This window comes from Cyrtonyx montezumae, unplaced genomic scaffold (assembly GCF_038088225.1).
Source record: "Cyrtonyx montezumae isolate F1298 unplaced genomic scaffold, pur_monq_1.0 scaffold_0, whole genome shotgun sequence".
In the NCBI taxonomy this organism is placed as follows: Eukaryota; Metazoa; Chordata; class Aves; order Galliformes; family Odontophoridae; genus Cyrtonyx; species Cyrtonyx montezumae.
Window position 1 is genome coordinate 30,989,489 of NW_027071824.1, and position 21,509 is coordinate 31,010,997.

The following is a 21,509-nucleotide window of genomic DNA, read 5'->3' on the forward strand; positions in this document are numbered from 1 at the left end:
AGATATCTAAGCTACATGTCTTCTGATAATATTCTAGAAAACTGCACATGTAATCATTGTGAGTTTTAATCTAGGATGAAAATGTGTATCTCAACATATGATAACACATCATACATAACATAAGATTTCTTTAAGATTAAGTCAATTTTATCACAATTATCACTCATTTCATAGCTGCTAAGTATGAATACCTTTTATTCGTATATTTGATACAATTAGCATTTTCTAGGTATTTATCTAATGCTAAATTAAAAAACATCACTTCAAAGGAAAGGAAAACATCAGAAATAAGATTAGATCGAGTGAGTGATCAGTGAGGCCTACAAAGATAAAAAGTTTAAGTCATTTTAAAGCTCCAAATCTAATAAAAAGTTTATTAGACTTATTACTTATATTTTTTTTACATTTATGCCTAAAGTATTGCATGAGCTCAGCTTTCTCAGAAGAGCCGCACAGAATTACAGGTACAGACAAAGTCCGTTTTTTAGTGTATTTATTTTTTCAATTTAACTTCTCAATTGGCATGGAGGATGGGATAGCATACTCATTACAGTCTGATGTTAGAACAAAATGTTATGAGCTGCAGATTCTCATGTGGTTTATAAACCACTAGCTCATTGTGCAGATAGCAAACGTGCATGACTGGGGATATCCTCTGCGTCTAGTTTAGCTGAAGTCTGAACACTAGATCATCAGCTTCTGAAGAGGTATATTAATGTCTTATTTGTATTAAATCTCTTTTAAATAAATCTAGCTTACGAAGAATAGCACAAGTGCAAAAGGCTTTTACACAAGAGACTTTTGTTAATAATAAATTATGAATAATAAATATTATTACAGAATAATAAAGTATTTGAGAAATACAATCCTCATAGTGATGCAAGCATACTGCTGGAAAAATCAAGCTATTATAAAAACATTAAGGAACTAAGATATGAATAAAAGTAATGAAACAAAATTGAATAAATGTGCTATTTCTTTTCCTAACATTAGGACATTAGCACATGAGATTAGGTCTTAGTTTTAGACATTTAACCTCTTACTGTGCAGCTTCACTAATCTTAATCTTCAGCATGTCCGATATTAAATACACTTACGTGTCTATGCTTCTTTAAAACAAACAAAAAACAGAAAACAAAAAACCCAAGCCATTTATTAAGATCCTGCATACAATCAGAAAGTGCAGACAGCTGAATAAACAACAAACAGGATGCAATGGCTTTAAATAAAGTTCTAATGACTTTTTCAATTTTGTAAACAATGTCATTTCTCTTTGAGAATCAAATTATTTAGGTTTTCCATAAAACAGTCTGTATTTTGTAAACCTTGCTAAAATATCAAAGTGCAACTATGATGAATGAAACTTGTACCTTACAATCTCTAAAAACACCCATCTGTATAAGCATTTATGTATACTGAAGATGAAATTATCTTTAAACTATTCATCTCTACTTTCAAAATACTGCCAGTTGCAAAGACCTACCAATTCAAAACTAACAGAAACCTCTCTTCTATTTTAGTGTGACATTACCTTTTGTGACAGAAACTACACTTCTGACAAATAGCAGCTTTTCTTTTTCACTGCCTTCATTTAATTTTGGAGCAGAAAAGCTTGACTTTTTAAACATACACATCTTATACAAATCAACCACTGTTAAATTACTAAATGTTTTATTTCTGTGAATCTTCAACTAAGACTCTAGTTATTGATATTTCATGAATTTGTTTTAAGACCAGTAATGTGTTCCACGCCACGTACAATATCCATATTAGAATGGAAATGTTAGCTAAGAAATCCTTAATTCAAAATCCATTGTTAGGCCCCAGACTTTGCCTAATCCTAACTACTAATTCTTCCTAATACAAAATCGCCCAGAAGTTAGGTAACAGTTTAAGAAACTGCATTCTACTACAAGTTACCATGTGAAACTTAGGCTACTGTCCTTCATTTACTGCTTATTTCATAATTATTAACTCACAATTATTCTTTAATAAGAATATAGCATCATCCATTTACTTATCCAGCCTGCATAATGCACCACCACAGTATTTCATTCATTTAGGTAATGAAAAAAAAAAAACCCACGAAAAATTACGCTTTGACAAAGGACATCTAGCAGAGAGACATTCTGTCTTGAAGAGAAGTAAAAGGTATCACTTCATAGCTAACTTGTTCTTAATCACAGCTTCGGCCATTTGGAAATTTCATGAGCCTCACATATTCTAATTCAGGTCAAATAACAGATTCACTTCAGCAAAAGTAGAAGAGGGCTTTTAATCATAATATACGTTATGTTCCAAAACCAGCAAAGCAATCAATAGTTCTGCACAGCTCTAATTCCTCTACTTTCAGTAAAAAACAACACTGTGGACGGAGGCACTCATTTACACCAGTAACAACCTACCTCCAGCAGGCAATCACTCCTTACCAACGCCATACGAGCCCTTTGCAATGAGCCATGCATTAGCTTGTGCAGTCTTAAAATTAGCTTCCTCAACCCCATTTGCTTCAGTGCTTTGTCTACAAATGGCCTGTAAATAGAAGTCAAACAGTGTTTGCTGCAGCCTGCCTCGGCACTGCATTCTGGAATAATCCAAGAGGCAGAGTCATCCCCAGATTCAAGCCTATCAGACTTCCTTGAAAAATGGTCCTGAAAGTCAAAATTTGGCTGATAAGTAAAATTGTTCTTGATGGCTTGTCTAAGTTCCTCAACATTTTCCTCAGAGATTTGTTCTTCGCCATCACTCTCCTCCGTGCACGTTCCTGAGGATTCCTTTACTTCAGTTTCCCTATCAACTTCTTCATCCTCTGGATCACCATCCTTAGACGGTCGAGGAGAAGGAATTTCAAACACTGGCCAGCCAATGTCAGAGAGATTTTTGATGCCCAAAACAGTCCCCATAATCCTTAGTTTTTGATTTAAGTCTTTTGTAATGTTCAACCACAGACAGAGCGCCTGCACTCTGTCTTGGAAGTCCTTTGCAGCATATTTTTCATAGTCCTTTTGAAGAGCCTGCAGAGATGGATAAAGTGCTTCTATGTACTCTAGCAGCTCCATTATTCGCTTTACTTGCTCAAATGAGATCCGCTGGCGATGGAGGTGCTCGTGGTAACTTGAATAACCCAAAGCACTAGTTCCATGCGCTGCTTGGCAAACTCCTTCTCCCGACGTACCATTGAGACTGGCTCCATTTTTTACATAGGAGAAGCTTCCATAGTTCACTTTGAATGTAAGGATTTCGTTGATAATATCAGGAATAGCCTGACGGGCTGCATAGAGATAGAGGTCTTGGTCATTAATACTCCGGCCAGCATGCCAAGCTTGCAGCTCCAGCCAGATCAGTTCATTGGATCGGTTCAACCAGACAGAAGAGGTGCTTTCCTGTCCCCTCTGCTCCCTGTCCTTTTTTTTTGAGACTGAGGTAAGTTTTAACAGAAGCCGCAAGGTTTCAAAGAATTTCAAGCGGTCTGCTGGGCAATCAGTCCTAGAAGTCTGGCGTGCAGTTCTGGCAATTGGCATGGGCACAGAGACTGGAAGCTTAGCATTGCTACAGCCGAGACTGAGGTAAGGCTTATTGAGATCAACATCTGGAATTGTTTTTTTTGGCAGAGACCCACCAACTGAGTCTAACATAAATGAGCACTGCACATTTTTCTTGTGATCTCGTTCTGTAGTCCTTAGGGTGTCTCGAATTTTCTTCCCTTGCTTATAGCTGTGCTCCTCCACATTCTCAATGGTTTTCCCATTGTCTTTATGCACAGACTGAGGTGGTATACTCATCTTTTCTGTAATAAAAGAAAAAAAAGACTCTGATTAAACCAACAAGAAAATGCACCATTCACTCAGCTTCCAATCGCATTTCTTGGGCATGCATATAACATTTCCTAATATCAGTAAAACAAAAAAGGTGAGGGTAGAAGTAAAACAAAGTCTTGTAAATTACCATTAGTACAGAAGAATCAATAGTGATACCAAAGGTTTTTCTCCTCTTTCACCTCTCATGTAGAAAGAATCTCCAGAGAATTTTCATCATCCTGTGTATGACTTCTATAGAGAACTGAGTACGATCAAGAAAAGAATGCTTCCAAGTTCATTTGTTCCGCATATTTGTTCCACAAGCTCACAAATAAAAACTCAAAATGCAACAGTATTATTAAAATTTCTAAGTAAAATAGAATTAGAGAAATTCCATTGTATGTGCCATCTCAAAAACTGGAGCATGCATGGATTCTGAATGATCCGATCCTGGCTTGTGGATCTCAGCACTGGAAACCCTTTGTAGTCCTAATACACTACCTGAATACCACAAGCCTTCTTCTCTATTCTCTCCATTTGCCATGTGTCTTCACCATTCCCAAAAAACAGCAGCCTTTTTCAGCAAAAACGGAAAGAAGTATTGCTCAACTTTACACAACATCAAGCACTTTTGTGTTCAAAGCTTCTCAACTTTAGTTACACCTCGAATTCTCAACGCTTGCAAACAACATCCCAGAAATTCTAGCAAGAAATAAACAATAATCACATATGAAGATTTTCATTTGTGCTATTTGCCTTGTTTCATTAACAACATATCTTCCAATATCTGCAACAAAAGAAGGTACAGCCATACAAGAATTGGCTTTTCTCATTACAAAATTTCATTCAATCTCTATTCAGGTAAGAGAGCAGTTATCCGGAGGAAAAAAAATGGTGCAATAACGAAGCTCAAAGTGAATATATAATGCACAATGCAAAGGCATCATATTTGGGTTGCAGAGTTATCTGAAACAAAAGCAAGAGAAGAAGTATGTGGCTTTCCTCCCAAATCTGTCATATTCAGCGTCAAACACCATAAAATACCATATACATGCAATCTTCATAGAAAGCTAACTAACAAATCCTCCTGAAGCCTCAGGTACTCTTGTGACAAATAATTTCTGGGACACTACACAAGCATTGAGAGTAAGGCAACAGCTCAATAAATAGGAAAGAACATTAAAGTCATTCACATTCACAGGAAGATGCTAACTGAAGAATGTGAAGGCAGAAATATTCAGCCCCAATGGGAAACTGAAAAGAGTAAATACCTTTGAAAACCCTTAACTCAGACCTCAGCAATAGTGATCAGAATCTTATTGATGGCAGCATCAATCACTTATCTTGTTCAAGCTCAAGCTTGAGATTTGCTCAAAAGGACATATATATATATACACATACAGAATTTTAAGTCTATGCAGCTTCTTAGGTTGTAGAAAAGAAGGAGAATATCTACTTACTATAAGATTAAAAATACAAGTCTGGATCATCATTCCTGTAAACAAGATGTACTGAAAGAAAAGCAACCCACATAACTGATGACTGAGAGCATGAGTATCCAGCTACTGCAGCTGGATTACAGGACAGGTGGTGAAAATAACAAAAAATATGCCTTTAGCTACGTGCATTTTAGAATTCCGTTTTAAACATTATTTAATCTTTCTAATTTAGTCTGCAACCTGAGTTTAAAAACCAGAAAGCAATCCTTGGAGAAAAATCTTTCAGGTACACCTTTAACATTAGAAGCTTAGCCAGATAATGCAAACAAGTACACAGACACTTTCATGAAATGTGTATTCTCCTCTTTTTCAAGTGTTCTGGGACCCCCTGAAAAGTATGCTCCCTTAGTTTCCAAGCAAAGCACATCTGGAAGCTCATGCTTCCAGGTGATGAGGTTGCAGAAGGAGTTTTCATCAAGTAGAGAAAAACCCTTCAATTAAGCTCAGAAAAACCCATGCAGAACCAATTCTGTCACTTTTTTAACATCTCTCTTTGGAGGCCGACAGAGACCTGCCAACAAATTCCACTTTTGAGCACAGATTCTTAGGTTAAAGGAAAAACCCTATATAAATCCGGCATTCTGCCAAAGGATCACACTCGAGATAAGGTTTGCTGCTAAAGACAGTTCACTTTTATTAGCCCAACAGGTAATTTGGAAACTCAAAGTTTCTGGCATACTAACCCCTTTACAAGTCTAAAATTAAAGAATCTTCAAATATAAGTTGAAAATAAATCACTAGACTTTCCAAGATGCCATCTACTTCACTCTTCTTATCTCTAAGCTATTACCGTAACCCCATCAGTCAACTTATTGACAAAAAAAAGGGATTACTAAAAATAGAGCATTAAAAACACAATAGATCACTCCTTATCTGATCTTTTTTTCAGTTAACTTCTCCAGATTCTATTCTCCATCTTACTAACCCCAACCAACTTCTGCTATCTACCCATCTGTTTCTGCCACGCCTCAACCCATTCAAACTCCTTTCACTGGCAATTAACTTTTCACCCCCTTCAGTAGGATCCTCGTACATGCTTTCACTTTTCACAGTTCTGGCTCACATGCCTCCTACAGGCTGACAGCTTCTTTCTCTAAATCCCCTACACTCAACAGTTAAGAGCACAAAAAAATGTTCCTCAACTTTCTAGTCCAGGACATGAACAAAGCCCATAATGCTGCAGAGATGATGTTCAAATTCCTAGAAAGTTTCTGCTTGAAGATCAAAGCTTGCTTAAGTCTGCCAAATTGCTATGCCACACATGAATTGATTCTTTTAATGTGTATTTTAATCACACACTCATAAGAGTTAATATATATTACAACTAACCTACTGCTTGGAAATAGCATTTCACTAGAACTTTTCCTTCAAAGCATTAGCTCAGAAAGGTATCTTGATAAGGAATACTGCCAGACCTTAATCTTACAATCTTAAAAGGTCACTATAAACCACATTTTCAGCTGCTAATGTGCTATAAGCAAGTAACTAATGGTGTGATCTGCAGCACTGTTTCCATTCACTTCTCATATCTAAAAAAAATATAATTTAATCCTTGCCAGAGATGTACCGTACCCCCGCAGGATTGCGGTAGGCCACAATGTGCATAACAGCAATTCATTCTGAAAAAGAAAATATCTTCTGAAGGATATAAGAAAGGAAAAACACAAAGAAGACAGCATGAAGATCCTGTTCTTACCGAAAGACTAAAGAAGAAAAATAAATGCAGAGCACAGTAGTCAACAGGGCTGTTACTTGTATGTTAAAACCACCATCTGTATTGTTATAAAAACAGAAAGTTTGGCATAGGAAAGGATGACTTACAGAAGGAGTTACGGCAAATGATTGCCATTCTAAAAAACTTAATCATACTTCCAATTCCAGCCAAGTACTTTTCTCAAGAATGCAAACTAAATCAAGCTTTTTGAACAAATACTCACTAAAAGAAAAAGAAAAAAAAAAAGCTGCTCAGTTTCAGTTCTAAGTACTTGGGCTTAGTAATTGTACCAAGAATTGTAATGAAACTAATCTGGAACTCTACTTTAAAAACAAGCATTTCTATTAACTGATCATATTGCCAGGGAGTGGGGAGCAGGCGGCACGTCAGATTAACCACACAAAAGCTGAAGCAAGTTTAATTCTGGAGATAATTTATCTCTACATGCAAAATACTTGAAAGAAACATAACAGCCTGTGAGGCTATTGGTATTTCATTTAGACACTGTCTGATTTGGAATCTGCAACGTTCTAACAAGTCTACAAGGGCAAATACAAAAGATGTGATCAGTAAAGCAATTTTAAAGCATTCAACTGCATTCTGCATGCACCTTTAAACATTTTTATCTTAAAATGCTGCAAGTTCTCCACCTATTTTATAATACATGGTGGCACCGAGAAACCTTATAGTGTTAAATATAAATCACCATACATCCAGAATCAAACATAATTCAAGATTTTCAGCACAGAAACTGTTCTTTTCAAGTACCAAGTTTTCTAGTAACTTCTATAGTACTTTCATTTCAGACGCTTGTGCATCTTTCTCTCAACTGCTACCAAGCACAAAAGCAGACAACACACAAAGAATACACGCACAGTTATGCTCCTGGAAATGGAAAGCTACCAGTGACTCTAGGAGATCATCCATGAAGTTCAGTCATCGATTCTACATTTATCTACTCAAACACTTTGTGTTAGACAGCACTGGTTGCTTACTACTTATATTAGCCAGAACCAGTCTAAGACTGAGCACACTGCTGAGCATATTAGCTTGCATTCTACATCACAGCTGGCACTACTGCGAGGAGACAATAGCTCAAAACGCTAAGAAAGACAAAGCAGCAAGAACACATGCTCTGCATTTGCAGGAAAGGAGAATGATTAAGGCAATAAGCAGAGATGAAATACGCGCATCAAATCTCTCAAACTCAGAGGTAGATTAGAAATAGATTGACTTAAAAGCACTTTGATGTTAAAAATGTTGGCAATCAGGTAAAATAATTGCTTTCTGAACTTACATTCTAGTTACCACAGATTCTAAATCACTTAATTTTATATTTTTAACATGTTATTCTTCTTTTATATTCATCTTCAGTTTCCCAACTCAATAAAACAGAAATAGAAGTTAACGTGATTAGGAGACATCTCAGCTGTCTTAATACTTGAATATTCATCGATCCTAACAAAGCCCTCACATAATAAACCACATATGGTTTCAAAATACTTGTTTTTGCATAAACAATGACTAATCTGACAATTCTGCAATAAATATTAAAGTTAATGGCACAACTGAATGAGCTTGTACTAGAAATTTTATCGTAGTTCTGCATTATAGGTATGACTTAACTTATAAAGCAAGTTAAGCCATACTAACAGTTTTTCAGCTGTAATTACCTCTCAGGCTGCATGTGGCAGGGAGGCTTTGTGACTAAACAACAAGTGACCTGAGTGGAAGGGAGGGAACAATGACACTAGAGTCTGGGATCTTAAAGCGCTTACTCAAAAAATAACAATAAAAAAAATAATCAACAAATCCAATGATGAAAATAGGAACCTTTCTCTCCTTTAAGTCAGTCTGAAATGCAGCGAACTAGAGAGATGAAATAGGAACAGTATATTAATGTGCACACATCTTATGTGGAATGCAATTTAACGTACAGCACTGACTTGTATACCCTTTATCAAAAGAGACAACACAGGCTGCATCCAGAAACACACAGTAGCATATAAATAAGCTGCAACTTGAACTAAAAAATGACACACAACCAAAATTCCTTTGAGTACTGAGTACATTCCCACTGTATGAATCACAGTCATAACAGAAATCACCTAGGTGGCCGTAGTCAGACTCCACCTCTTCCCCTGAGTCTGCACAGGCTCTCTGTAGTTAGAAGCTGCTGTTCAGAAATTCTTTCAGAACAAAGGGGAAGAAGAACTAACAGCTTCCCTACTTAATAAAATTATGGGTTCAGCTGAATCAGTGCAGACTGAGGTGTAACTGTAAAGAAAAGATTAAGAAATTGTGTTTGAGACCCTATTAGCTAAAACAGGTGATAACTAGAAGTTAACATGTGCACAGGGACAGGATCTGCTTGAGCTTTCTAGTATCCATCATCTATTAAGAAAGTTCAAGCTGCCCAGGGGAGTTGTGGAGTCTCCTTCTCTGGAGATATTCAAGACCCACCTGGATGCCTACCTGTGTGACCTGGTGTAGGGAACCTGCTTTGGCCGGGGGGTTGGGCTCCATGATCTCTGGAGGTCCCTTCCAACCCCTACGATTCTATGGTTCTATTACAGAGGATAAATGCAGAGATCGCTGGACTCCTTATAACGTATTCAATTAACCAGAAATCCATCGATTCTATGGTTCTATTACAGAGGATAAATGCAGAGATCGCTGGACTCCTTATAACGTATTCAATTAACCAGAAACCTTTCAGAGATTCCTGCTCTGCAAAAAACTACTCATGCCTAAATAAAAATTTTCATCAAAATGCACTGAGATCTTAAATAAATAAACTGAAATCTAAGCCTCTCATTTTGACTGAAAAAGTACTTAGTAGCTTGAGACAAACTAGGAAAGAACTTTCCTTTGTAGCCCCAAATATTTCTCTAGCCTTCAGAACTTTGGATAGCCCCTATTTTTATAGTAAAGAAGAACTTCAGGAATTGTGTGTGGGGGCAGGGGGGTTGGACAGAGGTTTCAGTTTAAGTATTCTGTTGTGCAAGTTTCATACATTTCTAATCCACTAAAAAAAAGGGAGACTGACAAGCTGTTCTTTACACAGCCCAAGTTTAACACTTCAAAAAATAGGAAAGCATCGTTGAATTGACATTTCATAACATCCAAGTCAGAGAAACAGGTAAAAGACACAATTGCATCTTACAAATATCTATGAAATGCATTCATCAGCTTAAAAATTTGAATCACTTGACTCTTGGACTACAGAAGAAATTATTCATAAACTAGTTTAAGCTAGTTTTTAATATTTACAGGTTTTATTGTGCCAATTTATTCTTTTAATACTAAAAGCAAGCTGTAAGTTGATATGGCAGAAATTAAACAAGGAAACAAACACTGGAAGCACAAGAAATCAAGTCCAATTCTTTCATTTGTCTAAATAAAATTTATCTCAAAATTACTGTTTAAATTCATTAGTGAAATCAGTTTAACCCTTGAATGAATTCTTACTGAACTAAAACCAATTCAATCTGAGTAACTGGCCTTGAACATATATGCAGATGCTCTTAACGAGCTCGTTCTAAGGTGTTTCATTTTATTCTATATTAAAAAATAAATAAAATCTTTCTCAAGTCATGTATAAAGGCAAAGTTAAGAAAAATGAACTTATCAGATATTTTACTGTACACAACACTATCCAATTCATTCAAGATTAAAAACACATCCACATATTTTAAGTTATGCTTGCAGCATCCAAGAACATAATTGTATCATCCCAAAAACATGAACCATTTCCTCACACATAGCAAAAACCTGCTTTAAAAACTCAAGATCTATTAGCAGGGATAAACACCAGCTCTCTATTTCTCACAGAGGTATCAATTTTCAATACATGCTCAGCACCAATAATCAAAGAAATAGTACAGATTATTGTTCTTTTTAGTATCACAACTTTCTGTTTATAAACTAACCTTTTAAAAAATAGCACCAACACAGGTATAAAAGAAAATCACACAAAGCAGTGAAAGTTATTAAATTCACTGTTTGACCATTCTTAAGGCAAAATTTTGCTTCCTACACCCAAATGAATCTTCCCTTTTTAAAAATTGCAGAAGTGACTTTCACTTGTATTTTCTCTGTCCTATCATTCAGTACCTAAGAGTCCCACTCCATATTGTGTGTGTTTCCTTTTTTAGGAAACAAAGGACTGCTAATATGACATTTTATAGCAAAAGAATGGAAACAAACCAACAAAAAACTAGCACTTACCTTTCAAAGTGGAGCGGCTAGCAGGTCTCCCAACGTTGTTTTTCTGATGCTTTGTTGACATACGCTTCATCTGGCGGGGTGTACTAGGAGGAGAAGTTCCATAGAAGGTGTCAGCACTTGCTTCATCTGATAATTCCTCAGGTTCAGATTCAGAGATCTTGCAAGTAGCATCTTCTGATTTGCACTCTTTCCTGAAAAGACCAAGTAAAACAAAATGCTAAAGATACTGAATTTTTTTACTTGCAATATCTGTTTAGAATGCTAATCCATCGATACATGCCAAGCATTCTGTGAATTAAAACGAATCTTCCACATTTTCCAGCAACAGTCGTGTAAATTTTTCCCATGTCTTTTCAGACTCATGGAGGCAACACTCTACCTAGAAAAGGGTAGGCAACATGCAATAAGGAGGATATAAAGCCAAAGAGCATCACTAGGAGAATATAAAGTAAAAAAAACCTTACATACAATTTATCTGTTCCTCGGAAAACTTGTGGCAACTCTAAATCAAGAGGTATATGAAACAAACCTAAGTTCAAAAATTCAAAGGAAAGCCAGTCTACTGACTTTTAACAGCAGAGAACTTCCCCTCCAGCCTCTGAACTGTACGCACCACACAGATGAACTTCCAGTTTTCTGAAAAAAATCTCTACTATTCACAAAACCAATATCTAGCCCATGAGACCTGGATGTATTTGATGTATTTTCCACTGATTTTTTCGTGTGAAGTAATCCCAGAGCTTTTTTTCCTGCAGCAGGTTCTTCAGAGGTTCTTCACAGTGACTTTTTAATTAGCTCAACAACTTTGGCCCTTAGGAAAAATGAAGACAATACTTTAAAAGAACTGAAGACGTTATGCAAACATGAAATTAAGATTACGTATAAAGGTTTCTCAAATCATAAGTTCAGATGGTCAGCTTAACAATTGGATGCTGGATCACTGAGTTCAAAACAAAGCACTATCTTTGCAAAGTCCACACGGAATCAAGCACAAGAGCTTTTCAGACCGAAGTGGGACCTTACACTGCCATTTACATTTTACAGAATCACAAAACCAGAGTAGGATGCATGGGAAGGAACCTTAAGGATCAGCCAGTTCCAACCCCCTGCCATGGGCAGGGCTGCTAACCACCAGCTCACACAGCCCAGGGCCCCATCCAGGCTGGCCTTGAGCACCTCCAGAGATGGAACAACCACAGCTTCTCCAAGCAACTTTTTCCAGTGCCTCACTACTCTCTCAGTAAAGAATTTCCTCCTAACACCTCACCTAAATCTCCCCTCTTCTAATTTAAAGTAATTCCCTCTTGTCCTGTCACTATCCAACTGTATAAAAAGTCTCCCTCCCTCCTGTTTACAAGATCCATTTAAGAACTGGAAGATTAGATTAAGAACTGGAAGATTAGAGACATCTAAGCAAGCATTGTAGGGTAGCCTTATGTACAGTATCACAAGACAATTCACCAATTTAAAAATGCTGATATCTTTTTAAATGCCTTGAATTCTGAATTAGTTTATTTGAATCCTTCAATGATAAAACTACAGAGTAAAGTTTCCTCCTTCAGCAAGGAATAGGCATATTCCAAAAACCCCTGCCTGGTATCACACACCTCTATGGCAGAACTCTGTATTATTGAGATTTAGGTCTTCCCTTCTCCCCTCCCAAAAACTCCCAGCCTTTTCTCTGAGTCACTTCTGGCATAAGCCCATGAGCTAGTCTGCCTCTAAGCTAATATGGCAAAAATAAACAAACCAAAACAAACCAACCAAAGAAAACAAACCACCACACACATCAGTTTTCATATGTAAACTCCAGGCTAGATTCATATGTAAACTTCCAGTGACAGTTTCTCTCAGGATAAGAGGTCAGACATAAAACAAGCACAACTGGGGCATGCATGCACCCTCCTATAAAGGTTTGCTTTAAAAATACAGCATGACAAAAACAGTAAACAACCAGTAAGGTTAGACAACCTTTCCCTCCTCCTGGGGAGCACTTGCTCTGTCCCACCATAAGATTACACCAGCAGAGTTGCTGTTGGGCACACTAACAGTCCATCTCCACTGAGCAATCAAGTGACATACCGTAACGACGCTACTCTCAGAGGACAACACCAACAACTAACTGAACTTCAGTACATTTTCTGTTTCTCACTAACATATTAGGAGCTTTATAGAGCAAATTCATCCATAGAAACAGAAACAGTCTGTGAACTGTCTCCTATCATTTGAATTGTTCGCAACCTTAAAAAGTACCACAAATAATAAAATCCTTCTGACAACTGAGGCTTCAGAGGAATGTAAATGGCAGCAGGACAGGGTATTTATCTTTCTGCCACACCTTTCTAGCCATCTGATCTTTACCTACACAGGGTAAACAGAGAGAAGGAAAGACAAGAAGAGGACCCTAAGGCCAGAATAAGGCCCTGATGGTTTGCCACAGTTGGGCTGCAGCTCAAAGGGACAGCAGGACCTCTCCTCCTCTAGAATACCAGGATCCCCACACTCCTCTTATTGCCACCAACCCTTGCTGATGCCACATCTGCATATGGTTTACTTTAACATTCAGCTGGAAAAGCATGCACTCCTTTTGCTTGGAATGAGGGAAAAAATGCAGTCTGTCCTCATCCCCTCACGCATTTTATTTCTGAAGTAGGTGTGCTAGCAACATCATCTTGACTCTGAGGAAAGGCATGGAGGCAAAGAAATACTCTACCTAAGTCAGACAGAATATGACTAGCATCAGTACCTGATCACTTCCATGTCAATTCCACCTGAAATACAAAGAGCATTTTCCTTGCTATTTTGGGGCAGACAAGAAACATTACTCATGCTCTGACGAAGTAAGCCTGAGTGTCTGCATGAAGAAATATTTTTCAGAATAGTGCCAGACAGTAACACAAAAGTGAGATTAAGAAAAATCAGATACTGAATCATTTATTTGCCTTTAGCTATAACCAGAAATAAATATCCTAACATGCAGAACAGTCTTTCTCTCCCTAGAGACATGGGTGCATTTTGTGCGTTAAATTACTCTTCTCGCATTACAGCTTCAAAAAGGCAGCAGGCAAGCTTGCTAAACTTCAGAGGTTACCAAAGAAAAACAACTCGGGTGGTACCATATCACCATCTGTAGCTTAAGGAGAACCCTGCAGTGAATTTGGCCATAACAATAACCACTCAAAATCAGCAACACTTTTATTTTGTTTCCTAACCCTGTGAAATCATACTGTTTGTGTGTCTTCTAGCAATCTAATCTGAGTAAGCACTGTTGGCCAAATACAACAAAGAAGCCTTTTTGGATATAACTTATTCTGACAAATCTTGTAAATGCTGAGCTGGAAAGCAGAACACAAGTTTACATCTTTTTGGATACCAAAAGGATTTTGTTCCCAAGAACTCTTGCAAACAACGCTACTGCAAAGAAAACTTCAGGCAGAGCACACCCCTCTGAGTTTGCCAAAGACAGATCAACCACAGGAGACCAGACCACATGAAACAAGAAGTCATTAGTTCCAATGCTTATGGAACTATTTATTTGTTCAGTGATCTCACTGGCCGTTCAAGGCAGAGGGTGGGGTGCTGATGCTCTGTGGGGCCTGGCAGAACGCATCCTGAGGCGCCTGCACAAGGGCTCAGTGCCAAGACAGTTTTAAACAAGGACAGCTTACCTTGCTGTAACAGAGCAGTGAGGACACTGTTTTCCTTTTGTTTTTAAATGAGTAAGCTCTTCTAAGAGCATAATGACCACAACTCTTTGCCAAGCTGGCTGAACTGATCTTTAAGGCCCATACGCCAATTCTTTCCTCAGCAGCTACTGGCTCATCTTTCCTGCTCTGCCTGATGACAGGGCATAAAGTCCAAATGTACTCAGAATACCCTACAACTTCACACCTGAATTATATACATATCTATACAGTGGGATCCAGTAGGCCTTCCTTACAATTCAGATACATTTTTCTGAATGACTGAACTACTCACCAAGTAGTTCTTTAATTTGTAAAATCACTGGCAGATTTATCACAAAACATATAGAACCAGGAGTCACGTTGTCAAAGAGCAACCATGCCCAACCACAGTGTTAGCAGTTGACGAGATGGGCTAATCTTTTCAGAGAGAGAACACTGGCTCCAACTCAAGTGTAAAAATCAAGCATGCTCAGATTAAGGTTTTTGTGTTTGGGAAGTATGTAAAAAAGCCAGAGCTCCAATCAGTGTCTGGGAACACAAAGACTCAGTTTCACGAATGAAAGCCTCACTGTGCAGCAGTGCACTAGACATACAGGTTCTGAACTAAAGGAAGTACACAGGTAGGACTAAACTGATGTAAGGATTTCTCATTTACACAAAATCAAATAGCAGATGTACATGAACACCAGTAGCAACCCTCTGAATAACAGTTGTCATTTTAACATAGGTTTAGATGTGTTAGATTACTAACTTAGCATTTGTAAGGCTTGTGTGCTACTTCATGAACTAACCAAAGACTAGTTAAACCCATAAACCTTAGCTTTGCCAGCAGCGCATTTTGATAACAAATGGAAGTATTGGTTATTACATGGAATTGTTGGTTCCTAAATATTGTTTTAATTGGAGTAGTTTTGCAATACTGGTAAAAGCAGACTTCTTGTTTGCTCCCAAGAACTACAGGTCTTCCACCTCACAGCCAGTGAAAACCTTCCTAGTTGCAATTTGGGGTACACGTGAAAAGCAAGATCTAGATGGAAGTCAACTGAAGCTACTCATTTTCAAGTGTACTTAGGACAGGTTAAGCCCAATGCTTAGAAGGAAAATTGGAAGTGCATAGTCTTCACAGCAGAGTATTTGCAGGCTGCTCTAATCCTCAATTTTAATGAGCAAAACGCTTCTCATCAGTTTTATTCTTGGAATACAGAAGAGACCATAGCCAAGAAACATAAATCAGGAATATAAGGAAAGTCGCAAGAGCAGTGTGGTTAAAAAAATTAACAAATACATACATAAATAAAGCCAACAGCTTTGAAATGTAACTAAAAATAAATAACCAAAAAGATTCCAACAAGTTAACTACTGTGTTATATCACCATGTGTTTCAACCAGTATCTTCAAAAAAGAGAATTCTTCAGCTTCTTGCACGTAGCTGACAACAGCTATTTTATTTTTAAACTAAATCAAAGTGTTGGCAATCCATCTAATATTTCAGCTCAATCAGGAAAATTGAGATATATCTTCCAGATGTTCAAAGGTCTGCAAACAAAACCAGGACAGGAAAGAACTGGGGTATGAAGTTTGAAGCAGCACAATGGGCAGCACAAGGTAGTGGAGCTGTTGCTTCAGTAATAGGAAACCAGCAGTCACACAGGACCTCATCTCCACTGCTTCGTGGGCACAAGCAAACACTCCACATCCTCTACATTTTAGAACAACCAAAAGTCAAGCTCAGAAGAGATGCCATTTATTTCAGAGTCTAAAAACATCTGAAGGCCATAAGTCATTAGAAAAATACAATCATTAAAAATAAGTTAACAAACGAAAAGACTGAAAATTGCATTGGAACAGGTTAGAATTAAGTAGGCTGAAGTCACACCAAAGAGCACGATAATTAACCAGTAAAAGCTTTTTGCACTTCAAAGAAGAATTACAAAAACTTCCAAAGGTTGCAGTGAGTGAAAATAAGTCACGTTAAGAACTGTGAGAGCAATACGGACATAGACTTCCTTTCCACTGAATCACAAAATCACCAAGGTTGGAAAAGACCTACCAGATCATCCAGTCCAACCATCCACGTGTCACCAACAGTTCTCTCTAAACCACGTCCCTCGACACAGCACATAAACGTTCCTTGAATACCTCCAGGGTCGGCAACTCCACTTCCTCCCTGGGCAGCTCATTCCAGCGCCAGACCACCAGGCACCCTCGATCCTCATTAACAGGAGTTCAAATACACTAGGTGTTTACATATATCAATCAGGCTCAGCTCACCATCCCACACACAGTTTAAAAGCTTCTGGGAATCCAAGCAGCAGAGGTCACCTGAACTCCCAGCACTCAGCACTAACACAGGGCAGCAGCCAGAACACGGCCACCACAGGAGTTCCCCAAGCAGGCCTTCCTCCAGGCTGCTGCAAACAGCTCCTGAAGACCTTACACCTTTTATATACCCAGGAGGTCTCTCAGTACTTCCCAGGGCACGCTGCTGTTCCCGTGCAGTGTAGTGCAAGATCTGTTTAAAGTACACCACCAAACTACAAAGTTCTTGACAGTCAATATCTTGGTTTTAAAGGCAAAGCGTTAATTTTTCACAGATAGGCTCTTTTACTGAAACATAGCCTGGTAATCAAAATATGCAGGAAGAAAAAATTAGCTTGTTCTTAATATTGTATATTTTCAGTTGACTAAGGGGACAGAAACACAATCACTAGCCATTGCCTTCTTTAAACTAACATAGCTATCCCTAAATACAATTGCAAACATTTTATTTCCAAGATAACCAACATACTGAGAAGCACAGAACTGCAAATCATGATCGTACTGCAGCTGCTAGTAATGCAAACGCGTGCTTTTAGGAAGCCATCTGTCGAAACTGAACAACAAAGGAGTCTGCAGCTAGAGCTGCTCAACACAGCACAGCTCTGTCATCAGCAGCTCTCATTTCTTGGTTCTGAAGTTTCTGAACTCTGCAGAAAAAAACTATAACACCACTTTTGCATACAATTTTCTCTGACTGATCTACATTTGCAAATATTAGATGCAAATGATTTCATATGGTGCGTTTAAAATATATATTACAGATTAATGGCAACAAAAGAAATATAAAAGCCTTCAGTAAAAAGGCAAGAAAAAAGGTGTGTGATTAGGGTTTTTTGTTTTTTACAGAACAACAGGAATTTGCTCACAGTTTATACAAACTTTTTGCAAATCCTGTGCAAATCTGACTAAGTGCTCATGAGGAAAAAAAAAAATAGCCCGGTTAGCAGGATATGAAAATTCTGCAACCAGCACAGAGTACAATGATGTACACATTTCTATCCTGACTACACTTCCAGACATAGCTAAAAAAAAAAAATAGATTCACATTAAAGCATAATACTGATATACAGCAACAAATATGCTTGCTTTTGTATTCACATTTGAATTTTATGTCTCAGCTCAGCATTTCTGAGCAGTCAGCACTGAACCTTAGTCACTAATAACTCATGACTGCTGTCCGCATATTAATAACATTCATTGTTACAAATCTGGAACTATATTATATGAGATTTATGACAGTATAATTAAATTGTACTTGAAACTAAGGACACGTCTGGCTTTTTAATCTGTAATCCTTAAGATAATTTGGATAAGCATCAAGCTTTTTGATTTTTTATTTTTGTTCCTGAATGGGAATCACTACCACCAAGATAAACAGCAGATACGGTTCATTTAAAAGTTCTCCTAATGCAATAATTTTGAAAGAACAGAAAAGTCTTCAAAGCATGAAGGGCAAAAATAACTAGACTTCCACCTCTCCATCAGATCCTGGATCACTGTCCTCTTTAGGAGGAAAAAAAAAGGAAAACTTAATTGCATTTGGAAAACATTGCAGCTTGGCAAATACCTGTGTTTTTGTGTAAGGAGCTGGAACGGGCATCTGTTACTTTCTGCCTTCCCAAATGTTAGAGAGAATAAGAGCACACAAACACCTGTGTCACATCTCAACACTACAACAAAAAGCACTGAAAGCAAAATTGAGCTAGTGGAGAAAGCAGCAACAAGAACTTTGTTTCCAGGTCATAAATCTTGTCATTGCTTTACTTCATAAAAGAGGCATCTGGCTAACTAGATAGTAAAGCTTGGCAGAAGAGCTTCTGTTCAAAGACCTAACAGAAATATTATAGTGGAAAAAGGGAACTTTATCTTACTGCCTCTACTGGCACGTAGACAATATTTAAAAAGCACTGTTTTCTAAAACACTGTTTGCCCTTGCAGGTCTTCTTCTAATGAGTAAAAAGCAAGACTGCTAACTCCTTCGGTTTATCAGGACCTGTTTTTCAAGCACTCTTCTCAAACCCTATTTGTATATCCCTACTACCACCTTTCAATCTGCAGCATTCTTCCTCTCTAGAGGAAGTGGCTAATCCTGCCATGTTAAATGCGTCCATTTCCCCTCTCTTCAGAAAGCTAAGATGTAAATATTTACAAGTAACATTTAATCTTTCATCATTTTCTCAACTCATAAAAACAGATATTATGTAAAACACATCAATGGCAGGACTAATATAAATGGGTAGAAAACAAACCTGTAACTTATCCTTCAAGGTAGAAGAAAGTTTGAAGGAGAGACAGTGATGCCAGATATAACGTGAAGAAGTTATTTGAGGGAAGGGGAAAATAATTCATTGTGTTGCCACCTCCAAACATCTTAAGGCAGAAATACAGCACATTTCTGTATTTTTTTCAAATTGCAAAGTACTTCTGAAAAACATTTTACAGAAGAAATAATACCACATCATAATTCAGTGGGCTCTACATCATTACAGATTTTTTTTTCCTTTCAGAGGAGTAGAGAAAGGCACGGTATGTGCACAGAAGCCAGGAATCATAAACTCAGCAGTTGACTTGATGGGGGAACAAGTTAACTTTTTGGTACATAAGCACAGCAGTTACCCATCAGATCAAGATGCTCAAATGAAAACTATGTAGCCACATTGCTTCTAGATCCAGAAAGAATGCAGGGAAATCACAGACTGGCTTGTGTTAGAGGGGACCTTAAAGATCACCTAGTTCCAACTCGCTGCCATGGGCAGGACTGCTAACCACTAGCTCAGGCTGTCCAGGGCCCCATCCAAACTGGCCTTGAGCACCACCAGAGATGGGTCATCCACAACCTCTCTGGGCAACCTGTTCCAGCACCTCACCATCCTCTGAGCAAAGAATTTCTTCCTAACATCTAACCTAAATCTCCCCTCTTTTAGCTTAAAGCCATTCCCCTTGCCCTGTCATTATCTACCCATGTAAAAAGTCAGTCCTCTTTCTGCTTGCCAGCTCCCTTCAAGTACTGGAAGGCTGCAACGGGGTATCCCTACAGCTTTCTCCTCCCCAAACTAAACAAACCCTCAGCCTTTCTTCATAAGAGAGATGCTCCAGCACTCTGATCATCTTTGTGGTCCTCCTCTGGACCTGGTCCAACAGTTTCTCATCCCTCGTGTACTGGGGGACCCAGATCTGGAGACAGTACTCCAGATGGGACCTCACAAGGGCAGAGCAGAGAGGTATGAGTACCTGCCTATAATCCTGCTGGTCATCCCTCTGTTGAATGCAGCCCAGGATACTGTTGATCTTCTGAGCTGCAAGAACACACTGCTGGCTCATGTTTAGCTTTTTGTCCATCAGGACCTAAAGCCTTTCTCTGCAGAAGAAGCTTGCTTTTCTCTCAGGAAGAGACCAAGGGGAAAAAAGCAACCTGCTGTTCAAACACACTGAGTGAAATCATTCCCTCAGTCACAATCTTCTGTCTGCACGTGAAGCAACTTGGAAGATGACCATTCCTGCTGGCTTGTAGTGACACTTTGCCAGAGGTCACCAGCCCCCAGGATGCACTGGTGTAACCAAACATACCAACTCTAGTTCTTCACTTCTCCTGCCAAAACAATTCAGCTTAGCTGCAATGCTTTGTTAGCAGAATTTTTCCAGCTTCAATCACTCTGCATCTGATTGGGCAACCAAATACACATAATGCTACACTAGCAAATTTAATTATGGCAGAAATCCCTAGTTTGGGAGTGGGAGAGAAGACAGGGCTGTTGGGAGATGAGAAATCTAACTTCCAGTCTGGGTCAGCTTCAGAAGTAATGTTATTTTATATCCGCAGCGATGATAAAAGCAGAACATGCTCATAGAAGATGCTGTGTCAGTCCAAGAACTGGTTGAATTGTGTAATTCCAACAGCTTATTCATAAATTAATCTACGAACAAGGGCACTTTGGCACAGAAAAAGAAATACGAAAAGACTATAGCTTCATTAATAAATAGAATGTGTTAGCAGCACTGTGACAGTATCTTCTGCTCACTACTTGCACCTTATTTCCACTCAAACATCAACCTATTGCCTGGCTCACAAACACTAACACTCTAAGCTGCTACGAAGGCTTGTCTTATCTTTTTCCAGCTTGGGAACTATGGGCTTACCCTGCAAGACCCATGCTAACAATTAAGCACCAAGGACAACAAATTCCAAATCAGGTAAAGCCTAAGAGAAGCACAAAACAAGTATTTCTGCTGCAAGGTCAACAGCAGTTTATCAAGACTTCACTGC

At 38.2% G+C, this 21,509-nt stretch overlaps 1 protein-coding gene across 6 annotated transcripts in view; it reads right to left on the reverse strand.

Annotated features, from left to right (window-relative positions):
- Positions 1-21,509, reverse strand: part of MAP3K4 (mitogen-activated protein kinase kinase kinase 4) — a 70,363-nt gene that overhangs the window by 39,850 nt on the left and 9,004 nt on the right. For 5 of the 6 annotated variants that reach the window (XM_065731214.1, XM_065731206.1, XM_065731190.1 and 2 more), the window contains exons 2-3: positions 11,241-11,431; positions 2,406-3,787 (exon numbers count right to left, since the gene is read on the reverse strand). In XM_065731214.1, the coding sequence (XP_065587286.1) occupies positions 2,406-3,787; positions 11,241-11,431 (1,573 nt within the window). The remainder of the gene's footprint in view (positions 1-2,405; positions 3,788-11,240; positions 11,432-21,509) is intronic. The other variant, XM_065731181.1, reaches the window with a different exon arrangement.